Consider the following 25,944-nt stretch of genomic DNA (forward strand, 5'->3'; position numbering starts at 1 on the left):
CTGAGTTATTGCCGGTGCACACCCTTTATGACTGTGCTGATTAGTTAGTGTGGTATTATAGTGCGTATGATTTGATTGTTATAGTTTTTTTGCTTTTTTCCTTTTTTTCTCTTTGTACTCTGCTTGTCATTTTTTATTCATGAGCGGGCGTAAATAAATTATTATTATTATTACTTTACTACATTCAGCTTTTCCAGATATCCCGAGAACCTAGTCCCTGAAAACAAGCATGTTGATTCTATCAAACCAGACTGAATTAAAATAATAGCAAAAGCAATGAAAACAAAGTTGACTGGAGGTATATCAGACCCAAAAGTTTTACCGGCCAAGTGCCATGATCTCATAGAAAAAAACATGCAGTGATTCTAAACATGCAGTGATTCTTGATTCTTATTAAAGAAGGCAAAAGTGAATCCTTGGCTACTTCAACCGCTCCCTCTTCCCAACCCCTACTGTTACCAACTTGCCAGAAGAAAAACTGTTTCTTCGCACCGTATTTAAATTAGAAGTACACAAGGATTTTTAATTCGTATAGAGATCCAGAGTAGACGAGAGATCTTGTCCTAGCCTCCTCCCCGATAGCTTCTCAGTAGAAAGACAGACATGTTGCACCATGTTTGAAGCGAAAACACGCAAGGCTTTTCAATGTTTGTGATGGAAGAGCCACAGTGGGATAGATACCCCTTCAATGACCCCCATCCCTGCCACCTCGAAATTTTAAGGAGGCAATTGGCATGTTGCACCTTGTTTGAATCAAAAACGTACAAAGATTTTCAAACTGTATGATTTCAGGCCCATAATATGCCCATGGCCCCTCGAAAACACATCCCTCACTTACCTCATGAGTTTGTATCTGCATGATCTAGGGCACAAAGTGGATCCTTCAATCAAGAGTACCTTCCACCGCCAATTGTTTAGTCGAGAAGCAAGTAGACCCTTGGCTTTATAGCCCTGGTACTACCAGACTTTAAGTTCTCATTCTTCGGTGATTTTCTCCTCTTATCACAAAGAACCACAACCGTAAACCATGTTCCTACTCAGGAATGAGGCATAAATGTACTATTTGGCCTACTTTTTTATTTGTTTCTAATACATTTTAGGGTAAGAAAATATGTCTTCATGCAAGTGGTTACACAGCAATTATGTATAATGGTCCAACACAATAAGGTAATTTGGTAATTATTAGTAAAGTATACATGTGACAATCAGTCAGTGATAAGTGCTGAGTCGGATTGTTTTCACCATCAAATACATATACAAAACAATTGGTAAATATTATATTTTGAGGCAAGGTAACGTAGCTTTAGCTTGTGCATGCTGCAATTTCAGAAGTAAACAACATAGATTGTGTTAAGATTTATGTTTTGGGGCAATCAAATAAAATATTAGCAGTGCATTTTAAAGCTAACAACGCTAAATGGATGCCAAGAAATAGAGAATAAGGCTGATTTTAAAAACACGTCGTTATTCGTTGAATACATACACTTTTTTTTAAGAAAAATTCTTTTTAAGACACAGGATTTAAATTTTTGAGGATTGAATAGATTGATTATCAGTGATTTTGATCATTAATTTTTGAGGTACTTAATGAAGGTAATGTATACAAACTTAATGTAGGTACTTAATGTAGTGTAGACAAACTACACTAGACACAGAAGACTAGACAAACTAGATTGGACAGACTAGACAGACTCGACTAGACAGGCTACACTAGACAGACAAGACTAGACATACTAGACTAGACAGGGCTAGATAGACTAAACAGACTAGTAAAACTAGACAGAATACACTAGACAGACTAGACAAGACCTACTAGACAGATTAGACTAGACAGACTAGATTAGACACATTAGACTACTTAATCAAATATGAAGAAACATATCAAAATATTCTTTTTGATGAAACTGACCAAAGTTTGCTGCAATACTTCACATTGCCCTAGCATTGTAAATCTAGTTTGATTTCGACAAATTACAAGGTCAAATTTAGAACCATCACTTGCTAAATGTTTGGAGGGGGAAGGTTTCCTTGATGGGCTAGTCATTTCCCAACTGCTTTACACACCGTGGTCCTTTCCAAGGACGTAGCTCTAGTACTTTTATTGGAGGAAATGGGCAAGAGGGGTCTTCATCCGGAAAGTCAAGGGACATGGGCTATATAATAATTTTTTCTACAAATTATTGGGGGGCCACTGCCCCCCTTGTCCCCTCAAAATGACGCCACAGGCCCTTTCCCAACTGTTTTACTTAGAATTTTCATTTTTCATCTTTTTTGGTCCAAAATAAGCCAAAAATAACGTTTTGCAGCAGAAATTGCTAGAAAAGCACCACTTTGTTAGGGTATAATTTATTTCATCATTTAAAGATGGTACTTGAATTTACAATTAAATAAGTTCGCCCAGTATTCTATAACCTTTAGTTCAATAAAATTACCCCTTATAAAGTAAAGGAATGTGATGTGGTGGCGCAGTGGGTTTGACCTAAGCTTAGTAATACGGGACCCTTTGTTCGAAACCAGCAGTAGCAACATACTTCAGAGCCAACGTAAGGAGCTTAGTAGTCAAGAAGCGTCGTTAATTCAACACAAAAAGGATGAAAATGGAGTCACATCGCTACTAGTCCTGCAAAAATGTGATTTTTCTTAATTTTCAAAATGGAAGACTGTAGAAAGTAAGTTAAAGGTTTATGGTGATTCATTGGAATTTATCGCTACTAGTCCTACAAAAATGTGATTTTTCTTTATTTTCAAAATGGAAGACTGAAAAAGAAAGTTAAAGGTATATGGTGATTCATTGGAATTTATCGCTACTAGTCCCGCAAAAATGTGATTTTTCTTAATTTTCAAAATGGAAGACTGAAAAAAGTAAGTTAAAGGTATATGGTGATTCATTAGAATTTGTTAAGTTGAGTGTGAAATCGGTTATCAGTTAACAACCGCAAACCAAGTACAACATCAAAAGACAATAGAAAGAAGAAAAAGTTTTCAAAATTGTTTATCTTTTCTTCAATTTTCTTGGTTGCATGTTATATGATAAAATTTTCAATGAAAAAGCCGATCATTACATCAGTTTATCGATGACACCACAACACATTCAGTCATACCAAAACATGAAGACCCAATCCAATCCTCCCTGCCCCTACAGAAGGACCTTTTGAAATTAAAAAGTAGTCCGATGTCTTGATGGTCAGCTTTATAGCAGCTTTAATGCATCAAAAACAAAAGGGCTGATGATCTACTAATCAAAAGTGTCACGCATACAACCCAACTTCATCTTTATAAACGAAGCTATACAGAAAGTTGACGAGCTTCATCTCCTTGGAATCCACATGTCCATAGATTTCTCTTGGAAAACCCACCTAAATCAAATGAGAATCTCCTGTGTAATAAAGCTGGGGATCACCCTTGATTGCAAAAAGCTTCTACCACTCAGTTCGATCATCCCACTTTACAAGTCTTGTATCAGACCCATCACCGAGTATGGACGCCCGCTGTATGCTGGTGCTCCGAAAACGTTATTGACGACATTCCAAAGATCAAGAATAGAGCTAATAGGCAGGTTCAGTCATACCCCACGACTCTCTCCAGTTTATTAGCGAGAGGCTTGATGTAACGTTTATGACTATTTTCAACAAATATATAAATTTACCTCCTTCTTTAGAGCTTTCTCGCGTTGGGTTCCCAATAATCGAACCAATAAAACAGACGCGTAGGCAAACAGTTCAACCCAATTTTCTTGAGGCTGGTAAGCCGAGAACAGAGTAATTGAAGAACAGCTTCAGTCAATGTTGCATTTCAATCTAGAATGATCTTCCTGGAGAAGTTATCCCTGAAAAATTTCTCTGTTGACTCTTTCAAAAGAAGATTCAACAGTCATCTAAAACCTTGATAAAAGACTAGTGACAAATCAGATATTTAACTTTAACTGGCACCACAAATTTATGAATTAAAAAATAAAATAAAACTAAAATACTCACACCTCAATTCCAGTCACAATATCACAACCTTGTAGCCTATCTTCAAATTCAGACATGTCTCCAGACATTATAAAAACTTCCAAAGGCTGCGTTCTGCGCTCCAGAGAGTCACAAATAGTAGGTTTGGCAACATGACAATTGTCTCTAAGGGTGCTTTCGTCCACATCAACTAAAACTATCTCTTCTAGAAAAGACAGTGTTTTCAAGTAGCGAAACACAGCACAGGTTGAACTACCGAAGTCTACCATCTGAAAATAATAATATTTCTTGAAGTTTATATGAGAATTTTAATTTCGGAAAAATAAAGAATTTCAAAATTAGGCTGTCCAACAAATTTAATCATACGAACACAAACAGCAGATAAAACAATAAGAAGATTATTTCTCATCATATGAAAATAATACATTTGAAGATTTTTCTTTTTCAATAAAATATTACCTATATCCAAGGGATCCGGTAAAATAAAAAGTACATCTTTTGGCTCAAATTTTTCAGTAAAGAGAAGCTCCTTTAAATTAGTTTTAAGGTAAAATTTAATATATGAAGCCACCCACAGAATAGTTCACCTCAGGTCCTCCATTACCAAACGTGAGCGCCTTTACCATTGTAATGAGGTAAATATTTATTGAAGATGATATATTGAATATAATAAGAAAAATAATTATCTATTTTAGAAGAATAATGCAAACTTCAACACTTGGCTCCTTCAGACAAAAATGATGATACAAAAAAAATTTTACATAAAATTTTTTTATCTTCAAATTTTTTAGATTATTTTTCATCTTAGAAACACAAATCATAACATCATGACCTATGAAATAGTATCAAAATATATGTAAACAAATGTTGATACGTTTTTAAAGCTTTTTAGAAATCCCGCCCCTGACAGAAGTCCTGCATTATATGGCCTTGATTGTAACCTACTGTGGTAACTCCTCATTTAAGATGATTTAGGAATACATCGGTTCTCCAGACGATAATTCAAGATCAAGATGCATAAACGATGATTTTTCACCAATAACAATTTAAGTGTTTCTTTTTCTTGTTGTGTTTAATTTCTTCTTTTTTTCTCGCTGCACCATAATATTTTGTAGATGGTGGGTAAATAAATCATTATTATTAAAAAAAAACTGTACCGAATAAGTATTTGTTGTTACATTTTTATAAATTGCATCTGGGGAAATTATTATTAACCGGACAAGTCAGATAAGGGATGCTCGATCACACAATAGCTTTAGTTTGACTTACAGTCAACTTAAATTCCATACATCACTGCAAAGTGCACTCACCAAAAAAATTATTATTTCTATATAAAAAAAAAACACTTAGTATTTTAATAATATTTAAAAAGTATATTATTATTAAAGTACCAAGTATACTAAAAATGAAATCTGATTCTTTAAATTGGTTAAGTGGAAACTTACCCACCCATAAATTTCTTAAAACGTTAGGAAAAACCGAAAATTCGATTTTTAATGAAAAAAAAGTCTTCAATTTTTTATTCAAAAATCAGAAGAACGTTAATAAAAAATCAGCAGAAAAAGATTAAAAAAAAAATAAATGATTATGGAGCTCCAGAAAGAGTAACTTACCTGATTGCTATGGCTGAAGGAGAATACGACCATTAATTGGCAGTAAACTAGGTAAAAATCCAGTGATGAGCAAAATTATGAAAAAAATATAGGCTAACTCTAGCATAATAAGCCGTTCTAGCCGAGTGGTTGACGCTCCAGACTTGAAATCCTGAGGTCAGACGTTCGAGTCCTGGAGTCGCTGGGTATTTTATTTTGAGCAGGGGTTACTGTTTTGACTCTGTAAGCTCAGCCGGAGTCGATCCAGCTCTAAAATGAATAACTGGGGAAATCTGGGAGAAAAAGACGAGAAGCATCGGATTATTTGCTCCCAACCACGTATTGCACTCCCAGCCGAAGGCATTGAATCATGGGATCGGTACCTGCGCAACGCAGACCACTGGTCAGCATACGAAAAAGTTGAAGTTGTAACACATTGTTAACCGATAAGGATTGAAAAAAATGTCATACAATACCTAAGATTCTAAGCTATACATTAATTTGCTTATTTATCAAAATGTTTCAAGGCTCCGAATTATTAGTTATTGACTTAGAAGTCAACGTAATTTATGGACAAGACACATAAATAAATTAAATTGGTCATTGCTCAAATAAATGTTTTATTTTGCAATAAAAGTTTCAGGAACAAATAAGGGTATTGAGTGTAATATTCAGTAAAATATGAGGGGGGTGTTGATTAAATTCAAAAGACATTATGTGCATTCAAGTTGTCAAAAGCAAGTATCTGCAGATTCTCAAGAACAGCAGAGGGCATTAAGATGAAACTTTCAGGAAATACTTTCAGTAGTGATTTAAGCACAAAAAGATCCTCACCCTTATTATAAAGACCAATTATCCTATTTTGTGGTATTTATCTCTTAAAAAATATTTTTTCAAAATTATCATTTTTATTGCTTAAATCGTATCACATAAAGTACATAATATTAAGTTAATTGTTTCGATTCAGAAGACAAGAAGAGAAATATATTTCTTTTCACTTCCGAGTGTAACAAAAAGGACTTCTATTGAAATATCACCCTAATGTGTTTGACTCGATGATATGATAGTTAATTAGATCAGCCCCTTGTAGAATTAACATGGAATAAACTGTAATGGGAAAGTCAAGACAAGGAAGTGAGTTAAACTAAAATCAGTGAGTTGAACTAAAATCAATCTGGTGGAAGCAAAGCTGACGCAACTTTTATAGAGTTGTATAAAAATGATTCATTTCACTTGTTGATAGTCTATCATCCATCCTAGGGCACAACAAAGGTACATAGGCATAGAGTAAGGGTAATTCAACTAGTCTATCAGTACTGTCAGGCAATTGGAGACTCCTCAAAAAATGATTCAAAGATTTATAGCTGACCATGTCCACAGAACTTGCCAGCAATGGAGGAACTAAGACTGTTCATTTCATGTGAGCTTTACCTACTGGGAAAGTCCACTGGAATTACAATTTTCAGAATTACAATTACAATTCATAATTTTTTGCGGGTTTCTGCAATATCTTTGAATGCTCAAGTCCGAAAAACTGAATTAATCGAATTTACAAAATTAATTAATTAAAAAAATAATAAATCATTCGACTGCTTAAAAAATCAATCGAATTTACCAAATTAGTTTCTAAATATTGTTTTTCACGGTTCGGGGCACAGAAAAATCTGGCGCACAAATTCTGGCCTTTGTAACAATCAAAATAAAGATATCAGAAAACCTTTTTTTTAGATATGAATAGACCTAAGATGGACCGAGGGACCAAAAAATAGGTTTTCATTTTGATGTCTTTGGTACTTTAATAGCATATTATGATTATTTAAATACTATAACAGTATTTAAAGACTATTTCTATATACAAAACATTACCATCTAACTCTTCACTAAAGAACTAAAGGACAACTTAATGAGTCAACTACAAGCAACTCAATAAAACATAAGAAGGCCACTGATAATAGAAAGTCGCTGACCTTTCCACAAATTCTTGATCTGGCCGTCTTTTTCAAAAGACTTCACAACTCGTTGTGAAATTGAGCTAAAAAATACTCCAAAAATTCCAAGCAATAATAAATTCTAATGAAGTTGAACAATACTGAAAGAAATTTGGCCATTCTTTTAAGAATACCAGCCAAAGTAACTTTAGAGCCAGCTTTATCACCCCAAAAATATTTGGATCTTTTAGTGTGCAACATTAAAAGCAAGAATACCAGCCAACCAAGTTTAGAGCCAATTCTATCAGCCAAAAAATATTTGTTTTTTTTCAAGTGTGCAACATTAAAATTTCAGCAAATAATTGTTGAAACATACAAAGTCTAAATTTTGAAAAATACCAAAAAAATATTTTGATTGTTTTAAGTTTGCAACATTAAAATTCCAGCAAGTAATTTTGAAAGAGACAAAGTCTCTAAATATTCTAATTTTATTTTTCTGAAATGTTCAGGTCCTGTAACACAAATAAACTAAGCTTTAGCTGATACACTAAATGATACATTAAATATCAAACTCCTCCTTCTCTTTATGCCCACAATCTCAATGTTCAATAAGTTCTTTGAATTGCTTCTTATATTTACGTACTAATATAATTTGCCTACTTTTCTTCTTTTTTTCGAATTTCTATTACTGAATTTTTTCAATATGCAGCATAACAACTGAAAAAAGCAGGTTTGCATATGTAAAATTCCAGAGTATTCAAATTTCATTTGTCTACAATTATTGTCCCATAACAAACAGATAATCAAAATTGATGGCAGAGCAAAAAGATATAATATCAGCCCCTCCTCCTTCCCTAATGCCCGACATTTCATCGTCTGCAAGATTTTCTAATAGTTTTCTGTACTAATAATAATAATTTATTGGTGGCTGCTAACACACAAAAAAAGTGGAATATAAAATAAGGGGAAAAAAAGGAAGTCACAAATCAAACAGAAACATTCAGAAGAAGATAATATTTCTATTAAGTCTATCATGCTGTGCAATCCCAGAAAGCAAGTATTACTCTCTCGAAAATTACATCTTTCAAAAACTTCAAATATTTGCAATAAGCCGACTGACGATTAGATCTATCAGTTTGGGTTAATCAATCCCATAGAGGCTGGGCTGCCACCCCGTGGAAAAAATTACTAGATTTTAGTGATATTTTAGTTGATCTAATGATTTTCTTCAAGAACCTAATGATTTATGCGCTAATTTAGTTCTTTTTTCTTTAGGCAATATAAACAATCACTAAAAATAGTGATAAATCATTAGGGGTGGCAACCCTGCCGAGAGGAGACGCATAAGCAAGGTAAGGAAGGCCTTCATCTGAATATAATTTTGCAATATCTTTCTATTCAGAGAAGCCTATATCTTAAAGGAATAAATTTGCTGTAACTCGCATATAAAGTAATTCGTAATACTCTTTAAAAGTAAAAGTGCTAAATAAAAATATTCTAATTAAAAAATACTTTAATTCTAAATAAACATTAACAATTTCAATTAAGACCAAGTTTTTGACTGAGATGGCAAAAAAGTGGCAAAATTCCAAAGTTTTTTTTATGGATTATTATTCCCCATAAATAAACCAAAAATGGTTCCAGTACCTCTTATTACTCATTCTAATTAATTTTAAATAAATAATTATTTCTAATCCTAATTAAACAACTCTAAATTCTAAATAAATAATTAAAAATAAACAATAATTCTAAATAAATAATTCTAAATAAATAGTTAAAATAAATTCTAGAAAATATTTTAATTTTTATAAAAATACAAAAGTACTTCATAGTATTTTTAATTATAGGGAAGTGGGAGCTCTTATTATTTTGCCTGTACATTATTTTAAGTACTTCAAAGAACTACTTGGGAAGACTGTTCAACCAAGATAAATGTTGACGATCTACTTATGTTTTTAGATCCAGAGGCACTGAATTCTAGGAATTCAGTCATCCTAATATAATTTTCCTACTTGCCCTGTCTTGTTTTTCAAATTTTTGTTATTGAAATTTTTTTTTTTTTTGTGCAGCGTTACAGGTAACAAAAAACTGTGCAGCGTTTTTGCAGGTAACAAAATACTGTTCACACATATTAAATTCCAGAACATCCAAACTTTTTTATTGCCTGAAATAATTCTGGTTTTGTAACATACAGATGATTCAAATTTTTAGCAAAGCAGATAAAAAGATATTATACCCGTATATAGTTTGGGTAGTCAAAAATCTCACTGATAACTGCAAAATATCGTGGTATTTCGCAAAGCAGAAAAATCAGAAAAAAAGATATCATACCCGTCTATAGTTTGGGTAGTCAAAAATCTCACTGACAACTGCAGAATATCGTTGTATATATACGGGTGGATCAAATAAGATTATTCTTTCATTATCATCTTTGAGCTGTAAAGAAAAGAAGGTGTTAAATCCCGGCAGATTATTTCTTGTTCCCTGGATATTTGTACCCATTCATAGCTGAAAACCACCTTTTATACGGTTTTTCTTTGAATTATTTCAAAACTGAGACGTTCTTAAGAAAATACTACAGGTCCGTCAGTATTGCCACATTGAACCATTAAAATAAACAAACTAAACTAATTAGCTAAACTTGACAATGGTAAAAATTCAAACATTAACAATCTGTTGACTCCCCAAGATAACTTTAAACGGAAAGATACATTCATAAGCTGATCAGTGGTTTATGTTTTAAGCAATTTTTTCCCTGATTTTTTAGCCACATTTATTTTTTTACTTGGCACATCATACCAAAAACTGCATATGGTGATTAATTTCATTTAAAATGAATTCCTTTTTTTCTAACTTATTAAGATTTATGTGGTTGTTTACAGTTTCTAAGCCAGTTCAAATAGTTAAATTTCAATTTCACCATCTTTGATACTTTAAATGAAAATAAAACAATAAAAAACAATACAATATGACAGAGGGGACACTTTGCCCGGGCACAGAAATTTTAGGGGCGCAAAATTTCTAACGAATAATCTAACGGTCATAATCGTTTTGTAATTTTTCCAATCTATATTTTATTAAAATTAAGTAGAGGGCGCAGTTAACAAATAGAAATGATTAACAAATATTAATCAATTAATAGAATAAAAATAAATAAATAAAATATTTAAATCGATTAATCAATGATAATTAAATAATAAATTGAAAAATAACTTATTTATTAAGTAATCGTTTGAAAATAATTTAGTTAGTCATTGAAAATTAGTCAATGAAGAAAACAAAAAAAAATTACTATACCAGTTCATACAATCTTTTCCTGGTTACACAATTTGCTTATATGAAGTTTATGAGCCATTCTAAAACCAAATTCATCAAGTCCTCCTATTCCTCTTTTTCTTTTCCAGTTAAAACACCCGATTGATTAATGACTTAACACTATTACTAAACATAAGAGACTGGTTCAGGAGTCTGTAAACAACATTCACGTTACTTGGCATAATAAGGAGCTCTGGCCTTCGACCCCCACGAACGTCACGTGATATAGTTCGTAAATGGAATACAACATTTTGATATTTTTTTTCTTTTCATTTTGTAGCTAAAAAGTTTGTTGGTGGGTATGTCAAACTAAGAAAGTCAAAAGTAAAGAAGTTTGTTGATGGGCGAGTTAAAATAAAAGAAGTTTGCTGGTGGGCGTGTCCAACTAAGAAAGTGAAAACCAAAGATGTTCCTTGATGGGCTTGTCAAACTAAGAAAGTCATAAGTAAAGAAGTTTGTTCATGGGCGTGTCAAAACAAAAGTAGTTTGCTGATGGGCGTGACAAACTAAGAAAGCCAAAACTAAAGAAGTTTGTTGATGGGCGTGTCAAACTAAGAAAGCCAAAACAAAAGAGGTTTCTTGATGGGCATGTCAAACTAAGAAAGTGAAAACCAAAGATGTTCGTTGATGGGCGTGTCAAATTAAGAAAGTCAAAACTAAAGAAGTTTGTTGATGGACGTGTCAAACTATGAAAGTTAAAACTAAGAAAGTTTGTTGATGGGCGTGTCAAAGCAAAAGAGGTTTGTTGATAAGCATGTAAAACTAAGAAAGCCAAAACTAAAGAAGTTTGAAAATGGGCGTGTCAAACTAAGACAGCCACAACTAAAGAAGTTGGTTGATGGGCGTGTCAAAACATTAGAAGTTTGTTGATGGGCGTGTCAAACTAAGAAAGCCAAAAATAAAGAAGTCTGTTGATGGGCGTGTCAAAACCAAATATGTTCGTTGATGGGCGTTTCAAACTAAGAAAGTCAAAAGTAAAGAAGTTTGTTGATGGGCGTGTCAAAACAAAAGAAGTTTGTCAATGGGCGTGTAAAACTAAGAAAGCCAAAACTAAAGAAGTTTGTTGATGGGCATCTCAAACTAAGACAGCCAAAACTACAGAAGTTTGTTGATGGGCGTGTCAAAAAAAGAAGTTTGTTAATAGGCGTGTCACATTAAGAAAGCCAAAACTAAGAAAGTTTGTTGATGGGCGTGTCAAAACAAAAGAAGTTTGTTGATGGGCATGTCAAACTAAGAAAGCCAAAACTAAAGAAGTTTGTTGATGGGCGTGTAAAAACAAAAGAAGCTTGTTGATGGGACAACAAGTTTGTTGATGGGCGTGTAAAAACAAAAGAAGCTTGTTGATGGGCGTGTAAAACTAAGAAAGCCAGAACTAAAGAAGCTTGTTGATAAGCGTGTCAAACTAAGAAAGTCAAATTTAAAAAACGTTTGTTGATGGGCATGTCAAACTAAGAAAGTCAAATTTAAAAAAGTTTGTTGATGGGTGTGTCAAACTAAGAAAGTCAAAACGAAAGAAGTTTGTTGATGGACGTGTCAAACTATGAAAGTTAAAACTAAGAAAGTTTGTTGATGGGCGTGTCAAAACAAAAGAAGTTTGTCAATGGGAGTGCCAAACTAAGAGAGCCAAAACTAAAGAAGTTTGTCGATGGGCGTGTAAAAACAAAAAAAAACTTGTTGATGGGCGTTTAAAACTAAGAAAGCCAAAAATAAAGAAGCTTGTTGATAAGCGTGTCAAACTAAGAAAGCCAAAACTAAAGAAGTTTGTTCATGGGCGTGTCAAAACAAAAGAAGTTTGTTGATGGGCGTGTCAAATTAAGAAAGTCCAATTTTAAAAAGTTTGTTGATGGGTGTGTCAAACTAAGAAAGTCAAAACTGAAGAAGTTTGTTCATGGGCGTGTCAAAACAAAAGAAGTTTGTTGATGGGCGTGTCAAATTAAGAAAGTCCAATTTTAAAAAGTTTGTTGATGGGTGTGTCAAACTAAGAAAGTCAAAACTGAAGAGGTTTGTTGATGGTTTTGTCAAACTAAGAAAGTGAAAACCAAAGATGTTTGTTGATGGGCGTGACAAACTAAGAAAGCCAAAACTAAGGAAGTTTGTTGATGGGCGTGTCAAACTAAGAAAGTCAAAACTAAGAAAGTCAAACATCGTTAAAACTAAGAAAGCAATTCTTCCTGTTTTTATTCTACTGTACAAATTGTTGAGCTTTTTCTACATTAATTTGCGTTTTATTTTTTGCTATGGTATTCATAACCATATGAGTAAATCAACTACTTGGAGGAACCAAATTTTGTTAGGCTTACTATTTAAATCTAGCATATTTATTACAGGTCTTTCATATTTTCAATACAGAGAAACAAATATCTTGTAATATTTAAAGATGGCCAAGAAGGACTACAGCTTTAATAGAAAAACAGTTGGTCTAATATTCTGAAATAAATTGCGGCATGGGGCCTTTTAAGCTTAAGTAGTCTCTGAAAAGATTTTCAAACATAATCTGTTCTGTGTGACTCACTATACATAGGACCAGTGGTGTAATTTCGCCAAGATCATGGGGGGGGGGGATTTGGAGCCAGTTTTACCAAATCAAGTGAATATGACAGTGAAAACTGAAAACCGAGTCTCGGAGGTAAACTTACCACCACCACCCCCCCTTTGTCCCATAGCAAATTACGCCCCTACGTAGGACTGCGACTTCAGAGCGCATTCTTGATCCTTGGCTATTTTTGATAACTTAAGGTTTTTCTGTTAATAAGCTAAATACACTGTAATAATTTCATATTTGCAAACACCTAACCACAGCTCTCAACCACATAATTAACAACCATCTACACTTCAGATCCCACACTCTATTAACACACTAGTTCAGACCAATTCATGCACCCCCCCCCAACCAAACTAAAAATAACCGCCCCCCCCCCACACACTCTTCTGAAGTATCGAACCCTCCTGTTCCAACTATCAAGAAAGAAAAAGACACCAGTAGAAGCATAAGCAGAAGATAAGAATACACCTCTGACACTGTGGTCCCACACACATTGAGTCAAGAACCGGGTATTCACAGTATTAATTTACTTTCTTCCCAGAGTTTGATGGACATAATTGAATAACTTATTATATTTCATTATTTGTGTAAATAGTTGTTCCACTCTATTTTAAGTGTCATGTTCAGAAAGAGGGCAGAACTTATAGAGTCCAAGCCGGGTGGCACCCATGCTAGTTACACCACTGCTTGGGGCATCCTGTTAAGGAAATATAGACAACATACAAGACTAGTGTACGTGCCATATAATAAATGTAATACAGGAATGAAGGCTATATATAATGAAAACTTGTCATTAAAACTAAAATTTGGTAAAACATTTTATGGATCTTTAAGTTAAATAAATACTACAAATAAAACTTTAAGACAAAATTAAAGAAAAATCATTATACCCTATCTCCCCCATAGTCGTGAGGTATCACATCCACGTCAGAAAACTGATACACTGTTTGCCAGCAGCCAATTCCAGAACCTTCAGAAATTTGGGTATAATTCCGGAACTTTTTCTTAACAGGTGACGGATAGAAGCTGGGAGCTACTGGATTAAGTAAGCTATGTTCTACTATGTTTCTCTTTTCTTCCACTAATTGATAGTCTTCTTCAACATCTGAAAACTGAGATTCCTCCCCCATATTTTGCACCAATGTCAAAAATTTGCAGCTGAAATAATATGTGTTTGATTAAGATGTTGACAATCTGTCAATCTTTGTCAACATCTGAAAACTGAGATTCCTCACCCATATTTTGTATCAACTTCGAAAATATGTAACTGAAATAAAATGTGTTTGATTAAGATGTTGACAATCTTTCCATCTTTATTTGATTCAGATGTTGACAGTCTCCATCAACATCTGGAAACTTAGATTTCTCCCCCCATGTTTTGCATCAACGTCAAATTATGTAACTGAAATATTATGTGTTTGATTAAGTGAAAACTGAGATTCCTCACTCATATTTTGTATCAACTTCGAAAAGATGTAACTGAAATAAAATGTCTTTGATTAAGATGTTGACAATCTTTCCATCTTTGTTTGATTCAGATGTTGACAGTCTCTATCAACATCTGGAAACTTAGATTTCTCCCCCCATGTTTTGCATCAACGTCAAATTATGTAACTGAAATATTATGTGTTTGATTAAGTGAAAACTGAGATTCCTCCCTCAAATTTTGTATCAACTTTGAAAATATGTAACCGAAATAAAATATGTTTGATTAAAATGTTGACAATCTGTCAATCTTTGTTTAATTCCAATGTTAACAATTTTCATCAACATCTGAAAACTGAGATTCCTTACCCATATTTTGCATCAACTTTGAACATATGTAAATGAAATAATATGTGTTTGATTAAGATGTTAACAATCTGTCAATCTGACATCTGACAATCCGTGCTTGATTCAAATGTTAACAATATTTGTCAACGTCTTGATTCATTTTCAACTAATGTATAAATACTGAAAACAACAGAATAAACCAAAATCACTTTTAATAATGCAAGGTTACTTGCACAAGACACATATTTAGTGGTTTTATCTCAAAAGTGAGGATATTTGAAAAAAAACAACATTTATAAAAGAGCAAATTATATAAAAATTATTAAGGAGAAAGATATTGGCCAAAAAAGTACAGATAAAACAGTAAACTATTTAAAAAATTACAGAAAACACATAATATTGGAGGGAGGGGGATCAACCCTTAGGATTAATTTATATTGTATTCGTTTATTTTGATCATGGAAGAATGAAAAGGTTACATCAGAGACTGAAGTTACAGAAAGTAATTTGTGAAATTTTTTTCCTTGACTTCAATACAGAAACTGCCAACAAAAACCCGAAGATTTCCGAGAGAAAACACATCATAAATGACAGAATTATAGAAAAAACAAAAAAAAAATGTGATCCAGCAAGGTAAAAAGCCTGAAGATCTCTTTCAGTGTACATTCCTGTGCAAGAATAGTAGTTCAACAGAAGCTAAGACGAGGGATGTCTATTCACAAGAATGTAGGAGAAAGAAACAGGCTTTTCAAAATCCAGGGGGAGGGTAACTTTTTTGTTTTGTCAATTATAATCCCCCAATAAGTATAATGGCAATACCAAAAATAACATTTTTTTTAAACATCTAGGAAGGCTATTCCACCCCCCCCCAATTGATGTGTTTGGCTGAGACTCTTCTTGAATGAGTTTAGAAATGATCTTTGAAGGATTATTTCTGATATTGGTTTATTCTACAATGTCTGCTAACTTCCAAAAGAAGTGTTTGAGTAAATAATCATACCTAAAAACTTATTTTATCAGTAAGAATGACGGTCACCAGTAGGGTTGCCACCACAACCCAAACAAATATCAACATTTCACCAAAAAATTACAAAAACAATTGGTGGTCAATAATGATAGACTATTAGCCAATTAGACACATTAAGCACCTTGAGGTAAGACATTATGTTTGCCAAAGGCTGTACAGAGTTTTAAGATGAAAGAAAATGATATCTCATCTTTGGACTGTCTCAAAATTTTGATTGGATTGGATAAATTTGGGGAAAACAAGAAGTGGAGGGGGAAGGGGGTTCTAGATGCACTCCATTCACTTTTGACTCTTAAAAATGGAACTAGAAAAATAACTTCCTAATGAAACAAGCCCCCTCTGAAGTTTATATGACCACCCATTCCATAGAAGCCTTATATACCCCAGGGCTCTGGGAGGGGGAGGGGTATGTCAACCCTAGAGTTTTTGTTGTCTAATCTCTGAACTATTTTTAACAAAATGGCTATCTAAAAATTTTGATTGGGTGCATTTAGGGGAAAAAGAGCTTGGAGGGGTTAGTTGCCCTCCAATAGCTTCTGACTCATAAAAAGGGCTTTAAAACCTCTGATTTCCAATTAAATGAGTCCCCTCTAAAGTTTATACAATAGTTCCTTCCATAGAAGCCTTATATACCTCCAGGGCATGACTTAGAACACTTATTTTAGGTTACAACACTTAAAACTTATACTTGCCCTCTAATTTTTAGTCACTGAAAAATGGCACTAGAACTTATAATTTCTGTTAGAATGAGCCCTCTCCTGATGTCCTATCGCAATTGGTTTCATATGGTCACCCCTAGGAAAAAACGAAAAAATAAATACAGATCTGTGATCTTTTTTCTGGCAAAAAATACAAAATTCCATGTGTTTGCTGATGAGAGCTTGAAACCTCTACAATAAGGTTTTCTGATACCCTATATCTGATTGTGTGATTTTCATTAAGATTGACTGACTTTTAGAGGGTGTTCCTCCCTTTTTTGAAAATCAGGCAAATTTTCTCAGGCTTATAGCCTTTGATGATTAACTCCAAACTTAATGAATCTTGTACATTTAGAATCAACATAATAAACCAATTCTTTTGACATATCCATAGGCCTCCATGGAAAAAGTGGTGTAGCATAGTAGCAATCCTACTTGGCAGTTTTCATGGCATACTGAAATTTATTGGCAGATTTTGAAACTTGTTGGAAGATTTTGCAGCTTTTGGAATTCTGTCAAGTTCTGCTACTGGCAGCTTTAGAACTTTTGCCATACCTCTCCATTGGTATAAAAATTCCATTTCTTAGAGTTTGGTTATTATTGAGGTGCATGGCTCCTTACTTACAGCTCATTACCACAAACTATTTGATAAGACTGTAAACTATCTTTAACCTAGGGCGTCGCTTGGGGGGGGGCAAGGGGGACAGTTACGCCCCCCCCCCCAAATTAAAAAAATAGAAAAAAACTATTATATAGCTCATTCCTCAAGACTATCCAGAAATAGCCCCCTTTTGCCCCCTGATAAAAATGCTGGAGCTACTTCCCTGTCTTAAACTGCAAACAGAATTTTATTTCAGGTAACATTTTAACATTTAGGAATTATAACTACCTCTACTTTAATACGCTAAAAATATAAATGAATCTGCAATGTCAGTTTAATATACATATACTGATATTTAGTAATCAAAATCTTAATATTATTTGATTTATTAAAATTATAAAAGTAAAAACATTTATATTTTTTTTCAGTAAAGTGCAAATTATGATCTGACCTTGTGAAGGCATAGGAGTTTTGAGCCCAACTTATGTTAATTTCTGCTCGTTCTGCGTTTCACTCGGTTATTTTATTTTAATTTCTGTCCGTTTTGGGTTTCATTTATTTGTCGATGCTGATTTGTGGTAGTTTCGAGCTAGGTAGATTATTTGATTTTATTTTTGCTCATTTTTTGTTTAATGAAGTTCTTTACTTTTCTTTTAAAAGCTTATTTTGTGGAAAAAGTTTTTTTTAATTAATTTCTGTTCGTTTTATATTGACATAGTCTTTTCAGGGAAAAAGAAAAGACCACCATAAATCTTTTCGTTTTTTAAGACTTTATAGTTTGGCCTGCTATTTGTATGCTGGAGAAAAATTTTCAGCAATTTTTAACAACATACACCATTTTGAAAATCTTGACACAAATAGTACTGTTTAACTTAGTGTCATACCTCCTCTATTTGACCTGAAATGGAAAACTTGATTCCATTTCCCAAAAAATCTGTTTACTTTATTTGATAGCTTTGATACATTTACACTATTTTGATTTGGTTAAATTTTAAGAGCAGAAGTAGCCTCAAAAGTTTGAACATAATACCCTCATTCGTTCTTGGGATACTGCTGAGATGCCTTATTGAGAATTAGAATTATCACAGTACATTTTGATTTAATCTTGAGGCAACATTTAGTTTTTAAACATAATGGGAAAATGGGAGGGTGGGAGTGGAAGGGGGATTAGTTACCGTCCAATCACTTTCAACCATTAAAAAGGGCCTCAGCCCTTTCTATTTTCAATCGAATGAGCCCCTTTCGAAGCTCCCACGACAACTCCTTTGATACAAAGTTCCCAGGTCTAAACAACAACAACAAAAACAAATATTACTAATCACTTTCGACTGTTAAAAAGGGCAATATCCCTTTGAATTTCAAACCAAATGAGCCCTTTTCTGAAGTTTCTACGACAACTTCTTCTATAAAAACTTTATATGCCCCAAGGGCATAACTTAAAACTTTTGCCCTGAAGACTGTGGCGGAGTATCCTCCTCAAAAACATATTTTCTATCAGTAAATCAACTATGCTGAACAAAATAACTATCTCAAAATTTTGATTGGATGTGTTTGGGGGACTGATGGGGGGGGGGGGCCGGGCTAGTTGCCCTCCAATCACTTTCGACTATTAAGAATGGAACTAGCCCTTTGAATTTCCAATCGAATGAGCCTGTTTTGAAGTTTCAACGACAACACCTTCTATAAAAAAAATTATATGCCCCCAGGGCAAAGCTTAAAACCCTTGCCCTGAGGGTTGTGGGGGAGTGTCCTCCTCAAAATAATATTTTCTATTTGAAAATAAACTACGCTGAACAAAATGGCTACCTCAAAATTTTGATTAGATGTATTTGGGGGAATGATGGGCGTGGGGGGCTAGTTGCCCACCAATCACTTTCAACTATAAAAAAAGGTACTATCCCTTTGAATTTCCAATCGAATGAGCCTTTTTTGAAGTTTCTACGACAACGCCTTCTATAAAAACCTTATATGCCCCCAGGGCATAACTTAAAACCCTTGCCCTGAGGGTTGTGGGGGAGTATCCTCCTCAAAAACATATTTTCTATCTGGAAATCGACTACGCTGAACAAAATGGCTATCTCAAAATTTTGATTGGATGTGTTTGGGGGAATGAAGGGCGTGGGGATGGCTAGTTGCCATCCAATCACTTTGGACTATTAGAAAGGGCACTAGCCACTCCAATTTCCAATCAAGTGAGCCCTTTTCGAAGTTTCTACGACGACTCCGTCGATACGAACTGCCCGGGTATGGAGAAAAAAACAACACATTGTGCCCACATCATTCTTTACTTAGGCAGCGCTACCGCGCTGCCTATGAAAAGGTGGGCGTGAGAGGAGGGTTAGTTACCGTCCAATCACTTTCAACTATTAAAAAGGGCACTAGCCCTATTAATTCCCAATCAAATGAGCCTTTTTTGACGTTTCTATGTCAACTCCTTCTATAATAACCTTATATGCCCCCAGGGCCTAACTTAAAACCCTTGCCCTAAGGGTTGTAGGGGAGTGTCTCCCTGAAACACATATTTTCTGTCTGGAAAACAACTACTCTGAATAAAATGGCTTTCTTAAAATTTTGATTGGATGTGTTTGGGAGAATGATGGGCGCAAGGGGAGGGAGGGCTAGTTGACCCCCAATCACTTTCGACTATTACAACAGGCACTAGCCGTTTAAATTTCCACTCGAATGAGCCTCTTTTGAAGTCTCTACGACAACGCCTTCTATAAAAACCTTACATGCCACCAGGGCATAACTTAAAACCCTTGCCCTGAGGCTTGTGGGGGAGTGTCCTCCTCAAAAAGATATTTTCTATCTGGAAATCAACAACGCTGAACAAAATGGCAATCTCAAAATTTTGATTGGATGTGTTAGGGAGAATGATGGGCGTGGGGGGGATAGTTGCCCTCCAATCACTTTCGACTATTAAAAAGGGCACTAGCCCTTTTAATTTCTAATCGAATGAGACTTTTTTGAAGTTTCTACGACAACGCCTTCTATAAAAACCTTATTTGTCCCCAGGGCATAACTTAAAACCGAGGCCCCGAGTGTTGTGGGGGTGTGTCCTCCTCAGAAAGATATTTTCTATCTGGAAATCAACTACGCTGAACAAAATGGCAATCTCAAAATTTTGATTGGATGTATTTGGGGGAATGATGGGCGTGAGGGGGTGGGGGGGGCTAGTTGCCCTCCAATGACTTCTGGTTGTTAAAAAGGGCACTAATCCTTTGAATTTACAATCGAATGAGTCTTTCTTGAAGTTTCTACGACAACACCTTCTATAAAAACCTTATATGCCCCCAGGGCATAACTCAAAACCCTTGCCCCGAGGGTTCTATGGGAGTTTCCTCCTCAAAAACATATTTTCTATCTGGAAATCAACTATGCTGAACAAAATGGCTATCTCAAAATTTTGATTGGATTTGCTTGGGGGAATTACGGGCGCGGAGGGGGGGGAGGGCTAGTTAACCCCCAATCACTTTCGACTGTTAAAAAGGGCACTAGCCCTTTGAATTTCCAATCGAATGAGTCTTTTTTGAAGTTTTTTACGACAACGCCTTCTATAAACACCTTATATGCCCCAAGGGCATAACTTAAAACCCTTGCCCCGAGGGTTGTGGCGGAGTATCCCCCTCAAAAAATATTTTCTATTTGGAAATAAAGTATGCTGAACAAAATGGTTATCTCAAAATTTTGATTGGATGTGTTTGGGGGAATGATGGGCGTGGAGGGGGGGGGGGGGCTAGTTGCCCTCCAATCACTTTCAACTATTAAAAAGGGCAATAGCCCCTCCAATTTGCAATCGAATGAGCCCTTTTCGAACTTTCTACAACAACTCCTTCGATATGAAGTGCCCGGGTATGGAGAAAAAAAAACAATGGGCGTGGGGAGGGTGGGGGCTAGTTGCCCTCCAATCACTTTCGACTACTGAGAATGGAACTAGTCCTTTGAATTTCCAATCAAAGGAGCCTGTTTTGAAGTTTCTACGACAACACCTTCTATGAACAAAATTGCTATCTCAAAATTTTTATTGGATGTGTTTGGGGGAATGATGGGCATGGAGGGGTTAGTTCCCCTCCAATCACTTTCAACTATTAAGAATGGAAGTAGCCCTTTGAATTTCCAATTGAATGTGCTTTTTTTGAAGTTTCTACGACATCGCCTTCTATAAAAACCTTATATGCCCCCAGGGCATAACTTAAAAGCCTTGCCCTGAGGGTTATGGGGGAGTGTCCTCCTAGAAAACATATTTTCTGTCTGGAAAATAAAATGGCTATCTCAAAATTTTGATTGGATGTATTTGGGGGAATGATGGGCGTGGGGAGGGGGCTAGTTGCCCTCCAATCACTGTCGACTATTAAAAAGAGTACTACCTCTTTGAATTTCCAATCAAATGAGCCTGTTTTGTAGTTTCTACGACAACGCCTTATATAAAAACCTTATATGTCCCCAGGGCATAACTTAAAACCCTTGCCCAGAGACCTGTTGGGGAGTGTCCTCCTCAAAAACATATTTTCTATCTGGAAATCAACTATGCTGAACAAAATATTGATCTCAAAATTTTGATTGGATGTTTTGGAGGAAATGAAGGGCGTGAGGGGGGGGGGGGGGCTAGTTGCCCTCCAATCATTTTAGACTGTTAGAAAGGGCACTAGCCACTCCAATTTCCAATCGAGTGAGCCCTTTTCAAAGTTTCTACGATGACTCCTTCGATACGAAGTGCCCGGGTATTGAGAAAACAAACCCCAAAAAACAACACATTGTGCCCACATCATGCTTTACTTAGGCAGCGCTAGCGCGCTGCCTATGAAAAGGTGGGCGTGAGAGAGGGGTTAGTTACAGTCCAATCACTTTCAACTATTAAAAAGGGCCCTAGCCCTTTAAATTCCCAATCAAATGAGCCTTGTTTGAAGTTTCTTTGACAACGCCTTCTATAAAAACCTTAAATGCCCCCAGGCCATAACTCAAAACACTTGCCCCGGGGGTTGTAGGGGAGTGTCCTCCTCAAAAACATATTTTCTATCTAGAAATCAACTCCTTTGAACAAAATGGCTATCTCAACATTTTGATGGTATGTGTTTTGCGGAATGATGGGCGTGGGAGGGGGGGTTAGTTGACCTCCAATCACTTTCTACTATTAAAAAGGGCACTAGCCCTTTGAATTTCAAATCGAATGAGTCTTTCTTGAAGTTTCTACAACAACGCCTTCTATAAAAACCTTATATGCCCCCAGGGCATAAATCAAAACCCTTGCCCCAAGGGTTGTATAGGAGTGTCCTCCTCAAAAACATATTTTCTATCTGAAAATCAACAACGCTGAACAAAATGGCTATCTCAAAATTTTGATTAGATGTGCTTGGGGGAATAACGGGCGCGGAGGGGGGAGGGCTAGTTGACCCCCAATCACTTTCGACTATTAAAACCGGCACTAGCCATTTGAATTTCCACTCGAATGAGCCTTTTTTGAAGTTTCTGTGACAACACCTTCTATAAAAACCTTACATGCTCCCAGGGCATAACTTAAAACCCTTGCCCTGAGGGTTGTGGGGGAGTGCCATCCTCAAAAAGATATTTTCTATCTGGAAATCAACTATGCTGAAAAAAAGAGCTATCTCAAAATTTTGATTAGATGTGTTTGGGAGAATGATGGGCGTGGGGGGGGGGGGGCTAGTTGCCGTCCAATCAATTTCGACTATTAAAAAGGGAACTAGTCCTTTTAATTTCCAATCGAATTAGCCTTTTTTGAAGTTTTTTACGACAATGTCTTCTATAAACACCTTATATGCCCCAAGGGCATAACTTAAAACCCTTGCCCTGAGGGTTGTGGGGGAGTGTCCTCCTCAAAAAGATATATTCTAGCTGGATATCAAGTACGCTGAACAAAATGGCTATCTCAAAATTTTGATTGGATGTGTTTGGGGGAATGATGGGCGTGGGGAGGGGGACTAGTTGCCCTCCAATCACTTTCAACTATTAAAAAGGGCATTAGCCCGTCCAATTTGCAATCGAATGAGCCCTTTTCGAACTTTCTACAACAACTCCTTCGATATGATGTGCCCGGGTATGGAGAAAAAAAAACAATGGGCGTGGGGGGGGGGCTAGGTGCCCTCCAATCACTTTCGACTATTAAGAATGGAACTAGTCCTTTGAATTTCCAATCAAATGAGCCTGTTTTTAATTTTCTACGACAACACCTTCTATAAAAAACCTTATATATCCTTAGAGCATAGCTTAAAACCCTTTCTTCGTGGGTATTGGGAGAGTGCACCCCTCAAAAACATATTTTCTATCTGGGAATCAACCCTGATGAACGATATAGCTAACTCAACATGTTGTTGGGAAGTGTTGGGGGGATTGATGGACATGGGGGGGGGGCTAAATGTCCACCCCTACCTTTCGACTATTAAAAAGGGCAGTAGCCATTTGAATTTCCAATTGAATGAGCCTTTTTTGAAGTTTCTACAACAACGCCTTCTATAAAAACCTTATATGTCCCCAGGGCATAACGTAAAAGCCTTGCCCTGAGGGTTGTGGGGGAGTGTCCTCAAAGAAAACATATTTTCTATCTGGAAAACAAAATGGCTATCTCAAAATTTTGATTGGATGTATTTGGGGGAATGATGGGCGTGGGGGGGGCTAGTTTCCCTCCAATCACTTAGGACTATTAGAAAGGGCACTAGCCACTCCAATTTCCAATCGAGTGAGCTCTTTTCGAAGTTTCTACGATGACTCCTTCGATACGAAGTGCCCGGGTATGGAGAAAAAAACCCCAAAAAACAACACATTGTGCCCACATCGTTCTTTACTTCGGCAGCGCTAGCGCGCTGCCTATGAAAAGGTGGGCGTGAGAGGGGGGGTTAGTTACAGTCCAATCACTTTCAACTATCAAAAAGGTTTCAACTTTCAACTGGCGACTATTAAAAAGGGTACTACCCCTTTGAGTTCCCAATCAAATGAGCCTTGTTTGAAGTTTCTTTGACAACGCCTTCTATAAAAACCTTAAATGCCCCCAGGCCATAACTCAAAACACTTGCCCCGGGGGTTGTAGGGGAGTGTCCTCCTCAAAAACATATTTTCTATCTGGAAATCAACTATACTGAACAAAATGGCTATCTCAAAATTTTGATTGGATGTGCTTGGGGGAATGATGGGCATGGGGGGGGGGGGTGCTAGTTGCCCTCCAATCACTTTTGACTATTAAAAAGGGCACTAGCCACTCCAATTTACAATCAAATGAGCCTTTTTTTCAACTTTCTACAAAAAATCCTTTGATACAAAGTGTCCAGGTATTGAGAAAAAAACAACAACAACAACACATTGTACCCACATCGTTCTTTACTTAGGCAGCGCTGGCATGCTGCCTATCATAGAGGGGCATACAATCTATTTTCCAATGTATATGGGGGAGGGTGGATTTGTACTTTTTTCAATTATTTGAATGAAAAATATAAAAAGGCTTATGATCTATTTATGATCTATGACAGATCAGATCTATTATGATTGACTGACATTACAACAGTAGAGTATTTGCTGCCCAGTGTATCTATGCTAGAGTAGCAACAACAAAACATGCTTGGTAAAAAAAAAAAAAAAAAAAAACGCCAGGTTTGCTTGGGTTGTGGACCAGGTAACAATGCCACAGATCAATGGGCCAAATAATACTGCTTTCAGAAATTATTTTAGTGGATAGATTATGTAATCTGTTTCTTAAAAGAGAATAATCATATACAAATAAGGTAATGTATTGCAAGAAAAAGGCGAGTTAAACACTAATGTATTATAAAAACTTCAAAATGAAATTAATCAGTACAATTAACAATTATATTACTTTCTTTTGTCCTGCTGTATATCTAGTAAAAATCACAATATCATATGCAGGCCTGTTTCTCCCAGGTTTTGGGTATTGCAAGATGAAAACTACAATGTGCTGTAAAATACCCATTTACAACATTAGACAGATGCAGAGCTAAAATGGCACTGACTCTGTTTGTAAGATTTTATATGTAAAAATTTTACATGAGAAACATTTCAGGTCCTTTGGTTCTGTGCTTCTGTTAGAAGTGAGCCACATTTAAATACAGTTGAAAAAGAACAGTGCTTTCTTCACTAGTCATACACCAGTAGCAAAAGGGGGATCTAGGACCAGCTTTGCCATGCATGCAACTGTCAAGGGTGCTGGGCACTGATAATGGTCTTTTTCCAATAAGACCAGGTGATAAAAGTATGACAATTAAGTTTTATGAGTAGGCTAGATATATATATATATCTGAGAAAAGAAAATTTCTTCAAGATATGTATAAACTTGTAATTTACCTAGGATATAGATTCTCAATATGTGTCTTTCCCAGTTTGGGGCTATTTCTGCAGCACATATGAACTTACGTCCTAACCCCTACATCTTGAAGCTTTTCTCCTGTTACAGAGTTCTCCACCCTACTGTTTCACTTGACCATCATAACTCAGAGGAAACATGAGACCTCATTTTTATCATGTTTTTATTCCTACTTTTGCCCCATGTCAA

At 35.6% G+C, this 25,944-nt stretch overlaps 1 protein-coding gene across 2 annotated transcripts in view; it reads right to left on the reverse strand.

Moving 5' to 3' along the window:
* Nucleotides 1-25,944, reverse strand: part of Hen1 (Hen1 methyltransferase) — an 82,451-nt gene that overhangs the window by 49,493 nt on the left and 7,014 nt on the right. For both annotated transcript variants that reach the window (XM_089100935.1, XM_089100936.1), the window contains exons 2-4: nt 14,221-14,488; nt 9,805-9,909; nt 3,975-4,222 (exon numbers count right to left, since the gene is read on the reverse strand). In XM_089100935.1, coding sequence (XP_088957061.1) covers nt 3,975-4,222; nt 9,805-9,909; nt 14,221-14,460 — 593 coding nt within the window. In that variant the 5' untranslated portion in view covers nt 14,461-14,488. The remainder of the gene's footprint in view (nt 1-3,974; nt 4,223-9,804; nt 9,910-14,220; nt 14,489-25,944) is intronic.

Source organism: Artemia sp. Qi Xiang Cuo, chromosome 15, assembly GCF_049724085.1.
Source record: "Artemia sp. Qi Xiang Cuo chromosome 15, ASM4972408v1, whole genome shotgun sequence".
NCBI classification, from domain to species: Eukaryota; Metazoa; Arthropoda; class Branchiopoda; order Anostraca; family Artemiidae; genus Artemia; species Artemia sp. Qi Xiang Cuo.